Source organism: Balaenoptera ricei, chromosome 1 (genome assembly GCF_028023285.1).
Source record: "Balaenoptera ricei isolate mBalRic1 chromosome 1, mBalRic1.hap2, whole genome shotgun sequence".
Taxonomy (NCBI): domain Eukaryota; kingdom Metazoa; phylum Chordata; class Mammalia; order Artiodactyla; family Balaenopteridae; genus Balaenoptera; species Balaenoptera ricei.
In genome coordinates, this window is record NC_082639.1 from 147,263,751 (window position 1) to 147,279,859 (window position 16,109).

Sequence of the window (16,109 nt, forward strand, 5' to 3'; positions counted from 1 at the left end):
AACCTCATCTTGCCCAATGGAGTAAATTCTTGTTTGGAACACATTTGCCCAAGAGTGATGGAAGTGCTGGCATGGGGAGAGTGAGCTGAGAGAGTAAGGACGCTGAAGCCAGAACTTCAAATCAATGGGAAATATTGTCTTAGTTTAAAAGTATTAAATTCAAGAATCATAATAATTGTCCAAATTCATCCTTTTGCAGAGATTGGCTTGAATCTGAGCACGAGCGTGAAAGGGATTTGAAAGATGAAAATGTTATACCGTCCAAAGAAAAAGAACATTCCATTTGGGTGGGCTTATAGTTTTCTTTTAGTCTTTCCCATACAATGTTCCAAGAAATTTGGTTCTATTTTATAACTTAAGGGATTGGAAAGGAAATATGTCTGGAAAAAAAAGGAGGGGGATGGGAGTGGGTTGAAGTGGGGGGAGGGGGTTGGTGATGAGGGAATAGCTCTGGGGCAGGCAGAGGCCAACTCTGTCTCATCCCAGCAGCTCTTCTTCCTGTAAACGTCAGCCCCACCACATCCTGACCTTGTGAGGATCCTCACCTGCCCAGGATCTGCTCTGAGATTCCCTACCTCGGTCAGCCCTCCATGAGCAGGGTCCAAAGCCCTGGGGCTATCAGAAAGAAAGTAGCTAATCTAATAAAACCAATCATACTAATGAAGGAGTTTCCCCAACCTTCCCTCTTCAGAATAGAATCCACTGAGTTTTACCATAAGGAATCTAAAGATCTCTCTCGTGCTTTAAAAAAGGGGGTGTGTGTAAATTTAATTGCTGGGATTTAACTGGGAGATTTTAAAATTCCACCACACATGTAAGAAACCAAACCTGGCATTAGGTTGATCGAAACCAAGAAACGCAGGCCCGCTCCCCAAAGGCCACACCACGTGTTACCTTCCAGATGCTGCAGCTGTGAGGAAGGTGTGAGGCCCAGAGAGACTGCCCTCCTTCCTGAGGCTGGCCCCATGGTCTGATCAGGTCGTTGGCCTTGTGCCCTTTGTGTTACTCAGCAACCATGGGTGAAAGAATCCATTTAAACGGGTCACATTCAAGGTCATTAGACAAAAGACAACCTATGGACAAGGCCTAAAAAAATGTGGATAGTCTTCTGGTCTTGAAACCACCCTGATCTGTGGGAATTTTGAGTTGTTCTCTTGGCCCATCTGGTTAATTTAAAGGCAAATAATAAGTATACCACATAGCTTGTACTTACATTTTACAAAATGCTTTCCCTCATGACTTCATTTGATACATTTTTTATTAAGTAGAAAATATATTGATGCTTTTACTGGTGTACAAATATTTTCACCTTAATAGTCTGTCAGGCAAGTTATTCTAAGATATTTGCTTTGCCTGGACACTTGCCTAAAATAACCATCACCACGAGGGCATGCCATACTTGCTGTGTGAGTCATTACTATGAAGATAATAATGTAACAATGCTGAAAATCTTCTAAATACAGTCCCCTAGGGTAGAAGGGGTTAGGACAATGTTATGATTAAGTTCTTAGCAGACATGAAAAAAAATGCAAATAAATTCAGTGCTTTAAACAAAAGATGTCATGTTCTCAAACAGCTATGCTATGCTATGCCCTTTTCTTTAACTACTTGGTAGCTTCTTTGGGGCGCTGACCTCTTTTTTCTGTGGGTCGTAGGACAGACACTGCTTCAGCTCCACGTGCAAGCGGTTACAGTGAAGCTATCCCTCACCAGGCCCCACACAGGAAAGTCTTGAAAGTTATTTCCTTTTACCAGCTTCTTAAAGGATCACCTGACATGGCTCAAAATGCATGTCTGTCACAGACTGGCTTTGTGACTTGGGCCAACTTCTCCGAATGTTCTTTCTCTCGCCTGGAGGGTCCTGGACAAATTATCCTGAAATGTCCTTCCAGTGCTCACATCTTATGAGCCCGTGATTTTCACCAAAGAAACTTAGATTCCTGGGGGAGCAAAACTCCATATTGGGTCACTTGATAACTCCAGATTTTACTGATTTCTTCTCTGGTTTTTGTTTTGTTTTGTTTTCCCCTTTAAGGTATTTTTTTATACAGCAAAATTAGCACCTTCCTGTGACTGCTTTGTGCTAATGCTTTATGATGTCCATATATGAACAGACCCACATATGTGCCCACACACACTTCTAAGGCTGCCTTGTTCTCTGGATGTTTCTAGGTATGTCTTGCTTCACCACCATGGCAAGGGATGAGTCATTTCATTCTTTGACACCTTACAGCAATTCACACCTATCAGCCCAAAGTAAAGAGCAGAAAGTCAACAAAAGAAAACAAACTCAATACTTAACTCCCAGAAAGGACTTAGTACCTGCTTTCAATGCAGTCATGAAGGAATGTGAGCTGATGTGAGATTTCAAATGAAAGAAAAAATTAAGTACCCTAGCTAAACTCAAGGAGCTAAATAACTGTTTAACTTGGTATAGTCCCATAGTTGATGTTGATCTTTCACTGGACCAGAAGTCGGAAGCCATCATTTCCTTTGCCATTTATCCACTTAGCATGTGACCAAAACAATCAGCTCCACAAGGCAAGGACCATGCTGCCTTGTCCATCTCTGGTTCAGTAGCACCCAGCATAGTGCCTGGAATATAGCAGCTCAATAAATAATTGTTGAATGAATAAAACTGGGCAAGTCACTTAATCGCTATATTCCTCCCTCAGTTTTCTCATTTACAAAATGGAAATAATAACTGCTCTACACATCTCATGAGACTGATACAACAAACAGAGTTAGGATCTGAACATAAAAAGTATCATACAATGGCATTTTAATACTGGTATATCTATTAAATATGCATGTTTATATAACAGGCCAATCAATGGCAAATGGTTCAGCCTCCCCTATGCTTTCATTTTTCTTTTTGGCATAAGTATGGCTAGTCCTTAATCCTCTCAGATGTATAAGTGGATGTGCTTCCTCCAAATATCAGAAACCAAGAATTGATTAAAATTCTTGAGTAAGTCTCAGGATGGGAAATAAATGAGTTTAGAATCCACCAAAAAAAAAAAAAAAAAAAAGAAAGAAAATAAACAAATGGGACCTAATGAAACTTAAAAGCTTTTGCACAGCAAAGGAAACCATAAACAAGACCAAAAGACAACCCTCAGAATGGGAGAAAATATTTGCAAACAAAGCAACTGACAAAGGATTAATCTCCAAAATTTACAAGCAGCTCATGCAGCTCAGTATCAAAAAAACAAACAACCCAATCCAAAAATGGGCAGAAGACCTAAATAGACATTTCTCCAAAGAAGATATACAGATTGCCAACACACACGTGAAAGGATGCTCAACATCACTAATCATTAGAGAAATGCAAATCAAAACAATGAGGTATCACCTCACACTGATCAGAATGGCCATGATCAAAAAATCTACAAATAAATGCTGGAGAGCATGTGGAGAAAAGGGAACCCTCTTGCACTGCTGGTGGGAAATGTAAACTGATACAGCCACTATGGAGAACAGTATGGAGGTTCCTTAAAAAACTAAAAATAGAACTACCATACGACCCAGCAATCCCACTACTGGGCATATACCTGAGAAAACCATAATTCAAAAAGAGTCATGTACCACAATGTTCATTGCAGCTCTATTTACAATAGCCAGGACATGGAAGCAACCAAAGTGTCCATCAACAGATGAATGGATAAAGAAGATGTGGCACATATATACAATGGAATATTATTCAGCCATAAAAAGAAATGGAATTGAGTTATTTGCAGTGAGGTGGATGGACCTAGAGTCTGTCAGACAGAGTGAAGTAAGTCAGAAAGAGAAAAACAAGTACCGTATGCTAACACATATATATGGAATCTAAAAAAAAAAAAAAGGTTCTGAAGAACCTAGGGGCAGGACGGGAATAAAGATGCAGACCTACTAGAGAATGGACTTGAGGACACAGGGAGGGGGAAGGGTAAGCTGGGACGAAGTGAGAGACTGGCATGGACATATATACACTACCAAATGTAAAATAGATAGCTAGTGGGAAGCAGCCGCATAGCACAGGGAGATCAGCTCGGTGCTTTGTGACCACCTAGAGGGGTGGGATAGGGATGATGGGAGGGAGACGCAAGAGGGAGGAGATATGGGGATATATGTATATGTATGGCTGATTCACTTTGTTATAAAGCAGAAACTAACAGACCATTGTAGAGCAATTATACTCCAATAAAGATGTTAAAAAAAAAAAAGAAAAAGAAGGGGGAAAAGGAGGAGGAGAAGATTCTGAGTCATATGGTAAAACAGTAAAGAACAGCCCACTACCATGAGAAAATGTGTCTGGCTTTAGATGTTTAATGACCATACAAAGGCAAGACACCATCTGGCATCTTCCAAATATTGTTCCCTAATAACAAATTTCACACTTGTTATTCTGGGATGTGAGGGGAAATTAAAGAATAGCATTCTTGAACCCTGTATGCCTTTAATTAAATAATGCCCATACCCAGCCTCCTCCTCCTGGCTGAATCAGCTGTGTGATTGGTGTCCTTATGGAGGATGAGATCACATCATGAAATACAGTCCCCTTGGAGATTTGTAACAAAGTGCCTGGTACCAAACCAACCAAGACACGTAGCCTATGACTGACATTTAATCAGGGTCTTGGGAAATTATACTGGACCACAGGGAATAGAGTACCAGAAAAGGTAAATGAAACATATAGAAAACTATCTAATGCTTTCAAAATTTGTTTCCTTTAATTACTTCATTTATAAATCATTCCATAGATAAAGACAGCTATTTGCCAAATACTTTTCCAACAACATCTCATTTAATTCTCACAACCCTGCAACAAAAACATTGTCATTCCTATTTTTTTCAGAGGAGTAACCTGAGATTAAAAGAGGTTAAATAAGTTTGGCAGGTTTTAACCCAAGTCTTCTGACCTAAAGCCCCACCACACACTTTGCACTATGCCACACTGCTCACATTTGCTTCTAGTCTGGAAGCACAAGGTCATTTGAGAGAATATGCATTTGCCAGAAAGAAACTGGAAGTAGCTCTTCCATTGAAGTTGCAGTATTTTGGGCTGCCCTATTTAGTGCCTGGTCTAGAGGTCTTTAGAGAAGGTGTCCAATAGTTTGCTGACCAAACGCTTCTAGACAATGAGAGAAATGGCCTTTGGAACCACATCCTCCATGCTTGCAACTTTTTAAATTTGCTTGTTTATTATGACCCTGACCTCCTACCACTCAGATGGAGAATAGGATCCAAAATTCTGAGCCCCATGTTACCTGGACTTCATCCCCAGTGATCATTTCCCACGAGCCATAGTGTCCCTTCTCCTGTCGGAAGAATTGCACAGCTTCTAAAAAGGCTTGGACTTCAAATGTCGTCTGCTTCATGTAATCTAAAAGAAAGAGGCAAGGGCATTTAGCAAACAAAAACACTTTATTTTATATTTTTCCATGGTTCAGAGACCTAGCATTACCCGAATATTACAAGGGATAGAATTATGAGACACAAAAAAGTTAAGCAAGTACTGAATTCCAAATTCATTTGCAGGTGTGTATCACATGACTTGCTCACTATACCAGCTGATTAATTCTATCAGTTACTAGACATGCTGGTTATGACCAGAAGGAAATCTATCCCCCTTTATCTCTCTTGTAAGTATTTCCCTCAGACACCCAGGCACTTAGTGGCTTTATGCCACCAACTGTAACACCTCAGTAAGGCAGACTATTCCTCAAAGTGCCTCATGTACCCAAGGTATCCCCTCCCAGTTTCCCAAATAAAACTCCAATTTCTCTGTGACCTGATATCAACTTTCTGTCAAAAGGACATCAATATAATAGGCTGATTTATACAAATGAAGGATAATAATTGCTAACACATATAGCAAGATACTGTTCTTCTAAGCATGTTACATATTTCATTGAAAGCTCACAAAAACCTCTGAGGTGAGTATTATTATCATCTCCAGCTTGTAGATGAGGAGACAATAGCACAGAAAGCACAGAAAGGTGAATTAATTGCCAAAGATCATATACCAATAAGGGTATGAACCCAGATAGCTTGGCACAAGAGCCTGCTTCTAAGCACTACACTATACTACCTCACATACTAGTTTTTTGATTTGCCTTTCCAAACATATTGGATTTTTAAAGGTGTTATATCTGAGAGGTAATATCCTACCACAAAGGAATGGATACCTAATGATACAGGATTTTTAAGTGTGCTAAATGGCCTTCCTAGAATTCCACAAATCATACCGTGCATGCAAATATCTTCATTTCTGCAATGGACTGAATGCTTGTGTCTCCTAAAATTCATATGTTGAAACCCTAATCCCCAATGTGATGATATTTGGAGATGGAGGCTTTGGGAGGTAATTAGGTCATGAAGGTAGAGCCCTCATGTTGGACTTAAATCCCTTATAAGAAAATGCTCGCTCTCTTGCTCTCTCTCTCTTCTCTCTCTCTGTCTCTGTCCAGACACTGGATCTGCCACTGCCTTGATCTTGGACTTCCAAGACTATGGTATTTTTGTTAGAGCAGCCCAAACTGACCAAGAGAGTTTTCATCACATAAAACTAGCTCATGGAGGATACAGTGATAACCGAATTATAGAAATATTAGCAGGAAAGTGAATTTTAGAAATAATTTAATCTAACAATAAAGAAATCAAATCTTAGAAAGTGGAAATAAAGTAGGCAAAGTGAAGTGACTGAAAGGGTCAAGTCTCCTGCCTCCTGCTTCTCCCCCAATAGAACACAAAGTTCTCTCGCTAATAGCATATGATCTGTATTAATAAGGCAATATTAGATAGATCAGTTGAAGGCAGCTGATTCACTCGGGGGGACCTTCAGAGCTTTAAGCCAGTGGGATTGCTCAGTCAAGGACTCAGTGGTTGATTTGGGGACTGAGCAGAACTAAAAGAGGATCAATCTGCTCTAAAAGGGGACAATCAATTAATGGATTGTAGATGACTCTTTTGAGATTGGCTTACTAGGTCATAAGCCTCAGGAACTTGGAAAAGAGAAAATACAACTCAAGGAACAGCCTCTATAAGAGTACAAGCAAAATTCTTCACATTGAGGATACCATGAAGCCCAGAAGCACCACCTTCAAAAATGTGGAACAGTAACTGACATTTCTAATATCAACATAAAGATTTAGTTAAAATCTAAATCAGAAAAAGGCCATGTCCCAAGAATCAGGTTTTCAAATTGAAGTGTTTTCTTCCTTGTCATTTATTTATTTATTTATTTGGTTAGGCAATTGATTTAGTGTTTAATCTTAGAGGTTTGGAAAACACAAGTTAAGGTCTTGGTATAAAATTGACAACAAGGGGGCTGTGATATGGGGCTCAGTACACTGGGAGGAACTATACCAATTGAGATGGAAACTATAATTACTACATTGAGATTCAAAACTGACTCATGTGCTCTTATTTTTAACAGCTGTTTTCATTTCCAGCCTAAGGAAACAAAGAGATGGAAGAAAATGTGGTACTTAGATGGAGTGAGTATTGCCAGACCCATGAGCCTGGGAATGAGGTTTAAGTTCTTCAAGTCCTTACAAGAAGCATCAGTTTACTTCTTTCTTCCCTAGCTGACCTCAGTAACCGGAGGAGGTATCTGAAATCATGGCCATACCATCTATATCTATATACATATATATGTAAAGAAAACTATGACACTCCCCCTGATGGTTGCTTTTCAAAGACCTTAGGAGAAAATAACTGAAGAAATGAGATTTGGAGGCAATGATGTGGGAGCCAGAGAGAAGTCAAGGAAGAAGTGGAAGAGCTAGAATGCAGCAGTGGCGCAGGATGAGGCACCTTAATATAGGCGGAGAAGAAAAGTATTAGCAATCAAATGGACCATAAAGGAAATTATAGTCATTGAACAGCAGTAATGAAGTTTAAAAGAATAAGGGCATGAATCTCCATTCTGGACTCTACCATTAAGCCAGACTTACACTGGATTTTAACTACTCTTCTTCCATATGGTAAAAAGGACCTAATCACTGATTTCATCATTAGATTTTTAGATTATAAATGGATTAAAGTAATTTATATAAAACTTTTAGAACACTATCTGTCATGTAATAAGTTGCTTTATGGATATTGGTTCTCATGATTATAAACAAAGTCCAATAGAAACTGCCAGATCATTAAGGAAATAAAGACAAAGGTTTGCTTTGTAAAGGACAGAACTACATTGTAATGCTCATATGATCTTCACTTCTTCTAAGTTGTTTGCAAAGGCATTGCTGAACTCAGCCAGAATGTACAGGTGTTTGAAAGAAACCAGATTTTCAGTTATTTAATCTACTTCCTGCCACAGATCCCATGGGAATAAATTCTGTGATCATAATCACCCATGCTCCTGCCAACAAGAACTTGAGAGTTAGTTCCATGGCCCCCAGAATCAACAATGGTTTTTGGTCTTTCGGCCCTCTCCTGCAAGCTGACTTAGAAAAATGGCAGGCATCAGCTCAAACTCTACTTTTCCAACATGCTGTAGTTATGAGGATGATCAAGGAGACAGATGTGCTGGGGAGAACTTAGGCATCATTAAATCCAGCTCCTTCAATTTACGGATGAGGAAACTGGAAGAAGAAATGGTTAATTTCTTAGCTGAAGGTCACACAGCTGGTCAGAATCAGAGCCAAGAGTTGAAAAAGTGGCTCTGGCATGTCATAAGCAGCCTTGGCATTCATTCTTACTTAAATCATAGACTATGAGAGTTAGAACTGATCTCAAAGGTCACCCACCCCAAGCTCTTTTCAGTGCTGGGAGCCTTCAGAATCCCTGAGACACTCGTCCAGCCTTAGCTTGAATATTTCCAGTGACAGGAGGCTCACAATTTAATGAAATAGTCTTTTTTGTCACTGAACTGTTGTAATTATTTGAAAACTTTTCCTTCTGTTGAGCCAAAATCTGTTTCCATGAACTCTCATTAATCCTGCTTCTGCCTTTCAGAGCAAAATAGACAAGTTTACTCTTCTTCCATATGGTAACTAAAAGATAGCTGAGTACCCTTATTTTCCTGCAATCATTCTTTAAACAATATAGTTTGGGGATTTTTAAAAACTTGGCCCTCCTTTTTCCTTCCTTCCCTTAGTGACCAATTTGAATCTGTCAATATCTTTCTTAAATTTGGACCTAGACTGAATACAACACAAAGAGTATTGTCTAACTAGTGCAAATTATGTAAAGTAGAAAGATTACTTTCCTTCTTCTGGTCCCTAACCTCTTTTTAAATCAACCATAGCATACTGCTGGCTCATACATTTCTTGTAGTCCAATAAAATCCCTACAACTTTTTCGTAAAAAACCCTTGTCAATCTAAGCCTTTTCTAACCTATACTTCTGCTTTTGATTTTGAAGTGCAGGCTTTAACATTACCCCTGTTAAATTACAACTTACCGTGATCAGTTCAGTGCCCTAGAGCCTGCCAAAATCATTAAAAAATTGTAATTCTGCCCCCAGACTCCCTTTTACCTCGGTATCATTCGAAAATTTGGTGGGCTTAACCTTCTGTGTTTCTATCCAACTCACTGACAAAAACATTCATCAGATCAAAGGTGAGGAAAGAGCCCTGGGAAACTCTAAACATTTTAGGAGACATGTGGGAGATACATCTTGGCCATTCACTCAACAATCACATCCTCGGGACCAAGACATGTCTATTTTCCTTAGTCCCTCCCTAGTCCTCATCTGTGCAGCTGCATGGAAAACTCATATTTGGGAGACATGATTAAGGACTTTTGCAAGGGAAAGAAAGCTTCTCTAGGACCCTTGGGGAAAATTATTCAGGGGGCCAGCCAGAGAGAAATCGTTTTTGTTTTTTTTCCACTTATACGGATTTACTGCATGTCTGAGTCAACTGAAACGCCAAAGCTCCAAGGCCTATGAAGTCATTCTGGATTTTGACTCTGGCTGCTGTGTCGGGACTCCCTGACTCGGGCTGGGTTTGGAAGCTGCCTTGTTATTTTATTTTATTGGTAAACGGTGCCAAGCCATGTTAGCTGATCTGCCTGGTGATTTGTGAAAGTTATGTAACAGCATTACTCACTACACTGCTATGGGGTTCATCTCACTAATGTATGCTTCTAAACTGTCTTCAGCTTCAGGTCATATGTCGTCTCTTTTTAGGAGACCTGCAGCAAGGCTGTTTGTCCTATTTTCTCTTCCAGAGCAGAGAAGCAGCACTGGGGAAAGTAACCAACATTTACTGAATACTATCATGGAGTATGAACCATAAGAGATGTTTACACACACTATCTCATATAATCCTTCCAATAATCCTATTAGGTAGGAATTCATATTCCCACTTTAAGGCTGACAAAGAAACTGAGTTTCAGAAAGGTTAACTAATCCGTTTAAGCTAGTATATGGACAAGCAAGACCTATTTGCTTCCAATGTCCTGTTATAACACTATATGGTTTTATTTTTTTAACTTTTTATTTTGGGATAATCATAGATTCACATTTTTATAAGAAATAATACAGAGATATCCAATATATCCTCACCCAGTTTTCCCTAATGGAAATATCTTGCAAAAACTACAGTACAACATCACAAGCAGGAAATTGACACTGATTCAATCTAGCCACCTTATTCAGATTTCATCAGTTTTACATGCACAGGTGTGGTGTGTGTGTGCATGTGTGGTGTGTGTGTGTGTGTGTGTGTGTGTGTTGTGGTTTAACTTTAAAATTATTTTATTTTATTTTTTTATATCTTTATTGGAATATAACTGCTTTACAATGTTGTGTTAGTTTCTGCTGTACAACAAAGTGAATCAGCTATAGGTATACATATATCCCCATATCCCTCCCTCTTGAGCCTCCCTCCCACCCTCCCTATCCCACCCCTCTAGGTCATCACAAAGCATCGAGCTTATCTCCCTGTGCTATGCAGCAGCTTCCCACTAGCCATCCATTTTATACAGTTATTTTAAATTTTATTTCCTTCTCAAAGTTTAGAATCATATAATTCTGGAATTTGACTATATCACAGGGATCATTTAGTTCAAACCACTCATTTAATTAGTGAGCAGATTGAGGGCAAGATAGAATGTGATATGCATTATTAAAAGCAAAACAAAAGAAAACCCTCTCATTGGAATTAAAAATGAATGATGTCTGTTCTAATGAAATGGTAATAAAAGTTTTTATTTTTATTAAAAAACTTATTTATTCATGACCAACTTAAGCAAATATTTATTACCAAATTGTAAATAATAACTCTTATGAGAACTAGCCCCAGGTTTACTTAGAAGTCCCTGAATAGTACTCTGTGAACTGCCAGACGAAAATATTCATCTACTGGCCAAATCATGTCTGTGTTAGTGAGCACAGACCTACCAGGAAGAGAAGAGGAATAAGCCAAGAAAGAATGTACACCTCCTAAAGATCCAGGCACCCCAGAATAAATTATAATGGTGTTACTCTAGGTGAAAATACAAAGATATGAGAACTCACTCTGAGGATATAAAAGACTTCTTAAATAAATGGAAAAAAGGTGTTTCTATTGTTTTGATAGAATGTTTTGACTACGCAGAAAAACTGTATGCCTCATCTAGCTAAAAGTGGTACATCTCATGAATTTTTGACTTGTCAATAAATATTAAAAGGCTGTTTGTTAACACAGAAGATGAAGTGGGGATTACCAAAACAAGTGAAGACAAACTAACCCCATTTCCTTTAAATAAATTACATTGGTAGAATACCTACCATTGACTTTGGAGACATCCTGTATCTAGATTTTAGCAAGACAAATATTAGAGTTTTGCATAATTTTGACTGACACACTGAAGAAATTTAGATTAGTTGATAACGCAAATAAACATAATGAAGTGGGTAAACAGTCTAAATGATGGGTGCTGGTTAAAGGGCTGATGTTACTGACATCTTAGAGGAAAACATTTTCAATTACTTGGAAAAGGTAATATATAGACAGACAGACAGATAGAGATAGATAGGTAACCAGGGTTTCACTTAACTGTGAGCTCAGTACAAGTCAGTGGTGTGATACAGTTGTACATAAAGCAGGTGAGGTTAGACCACAGGAATGTGGAATATACCAAAGACAATGACGGTTACAGATAGATTCTGACATACACTACTCTGAGCTTATCATTATATACTTCCAGCTCATGCTGAGCAACAGAATATTTTATAAAAAATTTAAAAATAAAGAAAAAAAGGTGGAGTATTCTGAAGAAGACCAAGTAAATGAGGAATCTCACAGCCTTGGAAAGAAAAAACCTAGAGGGAAGAATTCTTTATTTGTGTGAAGATCTGCAATGTAAAAGAGGACTGGATTTGTTCCTTGTAGATCCCAGATACTAGAGTCAGGATAGCATGGTCCAAAGTAGAGTGTGGCAGATTTTGACTCAATATTATGACTCAAAATTTCTAACATTTAGATTTATCTTAGAGTGAAATAGGCTCCAATAAGTTGCCAAAAGTTCCCCTCCAAGAGGAAGTGCTCCATCAGGGCTGAGTTACCTTGTAGAAGGTGTACGGACTTGCTTAAATCTATTATACACTGTCATGACATTGTGTACCTCCTCACCATAGCACTTAGAACAATTATAATTTCATAGTTGTTAGTATAATCATTTAAATATGCCTTTTCCCTAGACTGTAAGCTCTAGGAAGACAGGAGACTGCTGTTTGCATTCATCACTGCATCCTCAATCCCTGGTCTAGTGTCTGGCACATAAGATAGAAAGAGAAAGAGGGAAAAGAAATGAGGGAAGGAGGGAGGAAAGAAAGAGAGGAAGGGAGGAAGGGAGGAAGGGAGGGATTCAAATACTAGAGAGAGGGCTGGATTAAATCTCTTTGTAAATTTCCTCCTAAACTGAGATCTCTTGATTACAAACAAAACTCAAGCATTGCAAATGAATCACATTCTCTTAATGAGTCTTTTCCCTACCGTTGTAAAGAATTTCTGAAGGAAATGGATGTCCTCATCCCAATGCTTCTCAGACTTTGGCGAGCATCAGAATCCGCTGCAGGGCTTGCTGAAGCAGACTGTTGGGCCCCACCCCAGAGTATCTGATTCAGCAGGTCTGAACTAGGGCCCAAGAATGTGCATTTCTAACAAGCTCTTCAGGTGATTCTGTTGCAGGTGGTTTACAGACCAGATTTTGAGAAAACAAATTACAGAGAAGAAAGAGATACAGTAGAAGACCGTGGCTCTTGAATGCTTAGGGTCTTAATGAGGGCTTTCCCTCATTATCAGGTTAAGAAATGTCCCCTCTGTCAACTGTTCACCTATTTAACACAAATGAACCCTTCTACTTACTCAAAGTGATGTGTAAAAATAGTACTATGATGAAGATTTATCAGAGATATGTGGATAAGGAGCCACTTTAGGCAGGTTCATAAGGACATCATCTCATGCAACTAGAACTCTACCCGTGGAAGGGAACTCCCACTCACTTCAGAGGCAATCATCATTGTCTGGACATAAATCCTCAGATGCAACCCTAGTTAAACCTCATTTTCCCTTTTTTGGTACTCAGTGGATATGTGGACTATATCTTCTGTGGCAGCCTTCTTTTCTTCAGCATATATTATCTCACTTTCTTTATCTTAATTTTTTTCAAAGTCTCAAAGAGATAAAAATGACCTATGCTCTTATCTCTTCCAAAGGTAAGGATAGTGTAATCGAACTCCTGGTAAGGAAAGAGGAAATAGTTTATTCTTTCCAAATACCGTGAAGATACTCTGTGCCCCGAAGCTAGGTTCATTGAATATGTCTTCCATGGCCCTGAAAGAGTTTGTCTATCACCCTATGTATCTAAGATACCTGGGCAGAGTCAGGCCAAGAGAACAATGACACAATCAGTCATTTCCCATCTGCCCAGGACAAACATATATGGCTTTATATGGGTGAGATTTATATTCTAAGACAGTGAGTGCAGAACTGTTTCCCAATCCTCTAATAACTATTTGTGGAGATGATGCTGAAATGCCTCAGGAGGAAAAAGTAATTACACCCAAAAACCCTAAGCAAAACAAATGAAGACTATCTAATTTACTCTTTAAAGTGTGAATTTTAAAAGAGTTCCCTATGTAATGTTTATAGGCTGTTGTGGCAGTGCACACACTCGGGTAATCTTTCAGCTCAGACCATGGAAACTGGGTCAGGTGCCTCCCACTGAAATTGTGGGGAGTTGTGTGGCTTACTCCCTGCAGGCAAAAACCTAACCACACAACCTGGACACAATTTAAAGCAAGCTTGAGTGTTCAAATGCATAGGGAAGATGCTCCTCTAGTCACAGACTTGTCTTTCACTTTTGATGACACTGTCTCTTATTCCTGGAAATAACTGTTTACACATGGGTCTTGGTGTAATTTGTCACTGCAGAACACAAAAATATTAGGGAAATTCTTCCTGGCTGATTCTCTGGATGACCTTAATATTGTGAGTTCAGAACACCTTGCCTAGTCTGTGGAAGCATGCTTCTACAAGTAAAGGAAGAGGTTTACATTAGGGAACAAATCACTGGTGCTAACTGGCATCACTTCACCATATCCTAGCCTGACACACCCACAGAGTGTCCTGCTGTCTGATGATGTATCTGGGGATTTCTCACTCATCATCAACATTTACCATCACCAGTGATTAATAATAGCATCCACCTTGCACTTGTCAGAAGATTTTACAGTTTACATCTCATTTGATTCTCACAGCAATCTCATGAGACAGGTAAGCCAGATGTAATCATTCCCAGGTAGAAAATGGAAAGAAGTGAAAATCAAAGAAGTTTAAGTCATTGCCCAAAGTCAGATGAATACATAACTCCTTTTATCAGGTCATCAAATGAAAGTTAAAATAATCGGCAGAAAGAAAATTTCTACTCACATACAGACTCAATATCAAAAAGGACCTAAACTTACTTAAAACTTCTAACTACAACAGAAGTTGTAACTACTTTTATCTAGGATAAAATATCTCAGTTTCCTATATTATTTATAACAGTTTTCCAAAGACCTAAAAAATTAAGTTGACCCATGCGCCATTCCCTTCCTAAGTAGGGATGGCAGCCACAGACTCCTGGAACCCATTATCCTGCCCTGATTAAGAAAGTGAGCCTAGCTAATCCACGGCCTCCTCCTTAGGTTTGGGGGGTCAGTATATAGTTTAGTCCTCAGATTCTTAGGGACCAGATCACTTTATAAAAACTAGGAACTTCAGCAGTCATGTACCAATAAAAAGTGTCCACATTCCTGACCTATTACAAGAAGGGGCAGTGTTGTCAACAGAGTTCTTTTTAATTTCTGGGTTAGCTGAGCCTATTATATGTACCAATTTTGCAAAATTGTTTTAAGCCAAAAGACACTTTGAAAGCATCTTGCTATTGGGGAGGTTGAAGGCCTATGACTCTACAGCAGCATATACTGTGCCACTAAATGATCCATTGAATGTGCTTTATAGGGTAAGTATGTGTTTTATCATGAAAACTCTTAAGCATTCACAGTGATTTTCAGTAAAGTCCAAGGAGCATCTTGTTTAATAAGTTGGTTAACAACAAGTTTAAGCAAAACATGATAGGATTACTGAATGGAATATCATGCAGTCACTAAAATAACAATTATGATGACTTAGACAAACTGTGGAAAAGCAGTTTGGGGAAATTTTTAATTGCAAAATCCAGATTATAAAAATTACACATACATCCTGATTAAACCATGTAAAATATGCACCCATAGGAACATTGACTGGAAGGGAATGCATAGGAAATGGGAAGTGAGTTACGGGGACTTTGTATTTGTGACTCAAACTTTATGAAATGTATTATTATCCTAAGGAAGATTCGTGCTGACCTAATGACTTTGATTTGTTTTGTTTTGTTTTACCAATCCTCTCATGACCATGAGCAATATTTGCCCCTCCAGAGTCAAAACAGTCCCGTGGCAGTTTGTCTCTTAAATCCTCAGAGCACCAGCAGTTGCCAAATCGTGGCACGTTCCATGATCCCAACATTCAGGGTCCATAATGAAGTGTCTGTCAATTAACTGATGTGAGTGGAACAGCCTTTCTCTCCCTCAGGACAGGTGGGACCCAAGTCTGGTTCCTCATTCAGGCCATCAAGCAGTTTCCAGTGTGATTTCAACTG

The 16,109-nt window shown here is 38.9% G+C and overlaps 1 protein-coding gene across 1 annotated transcript in view; it reads right to left on the reverse strand.

Moving 5' to 3' along the window:
* NIBAN1 (niban apoptosis regulator 1) overlaps positions 1–16,109 on the reverse strand; it is a 160,976-nt gene that overhangs the window by 25,871 nt on the left and 118,996 nt on the right. The window contains exon 6 of the mRNA XM_059937800.1: positions 5,253–5,368. Within this exon, the coding sequence (XP_059793783.1) occupies positions 5,253–5,368 (116 nt within the window). The remainder of the gene's footprint in view (positions 1–5,252; positions 5,369–16,109) is intronic.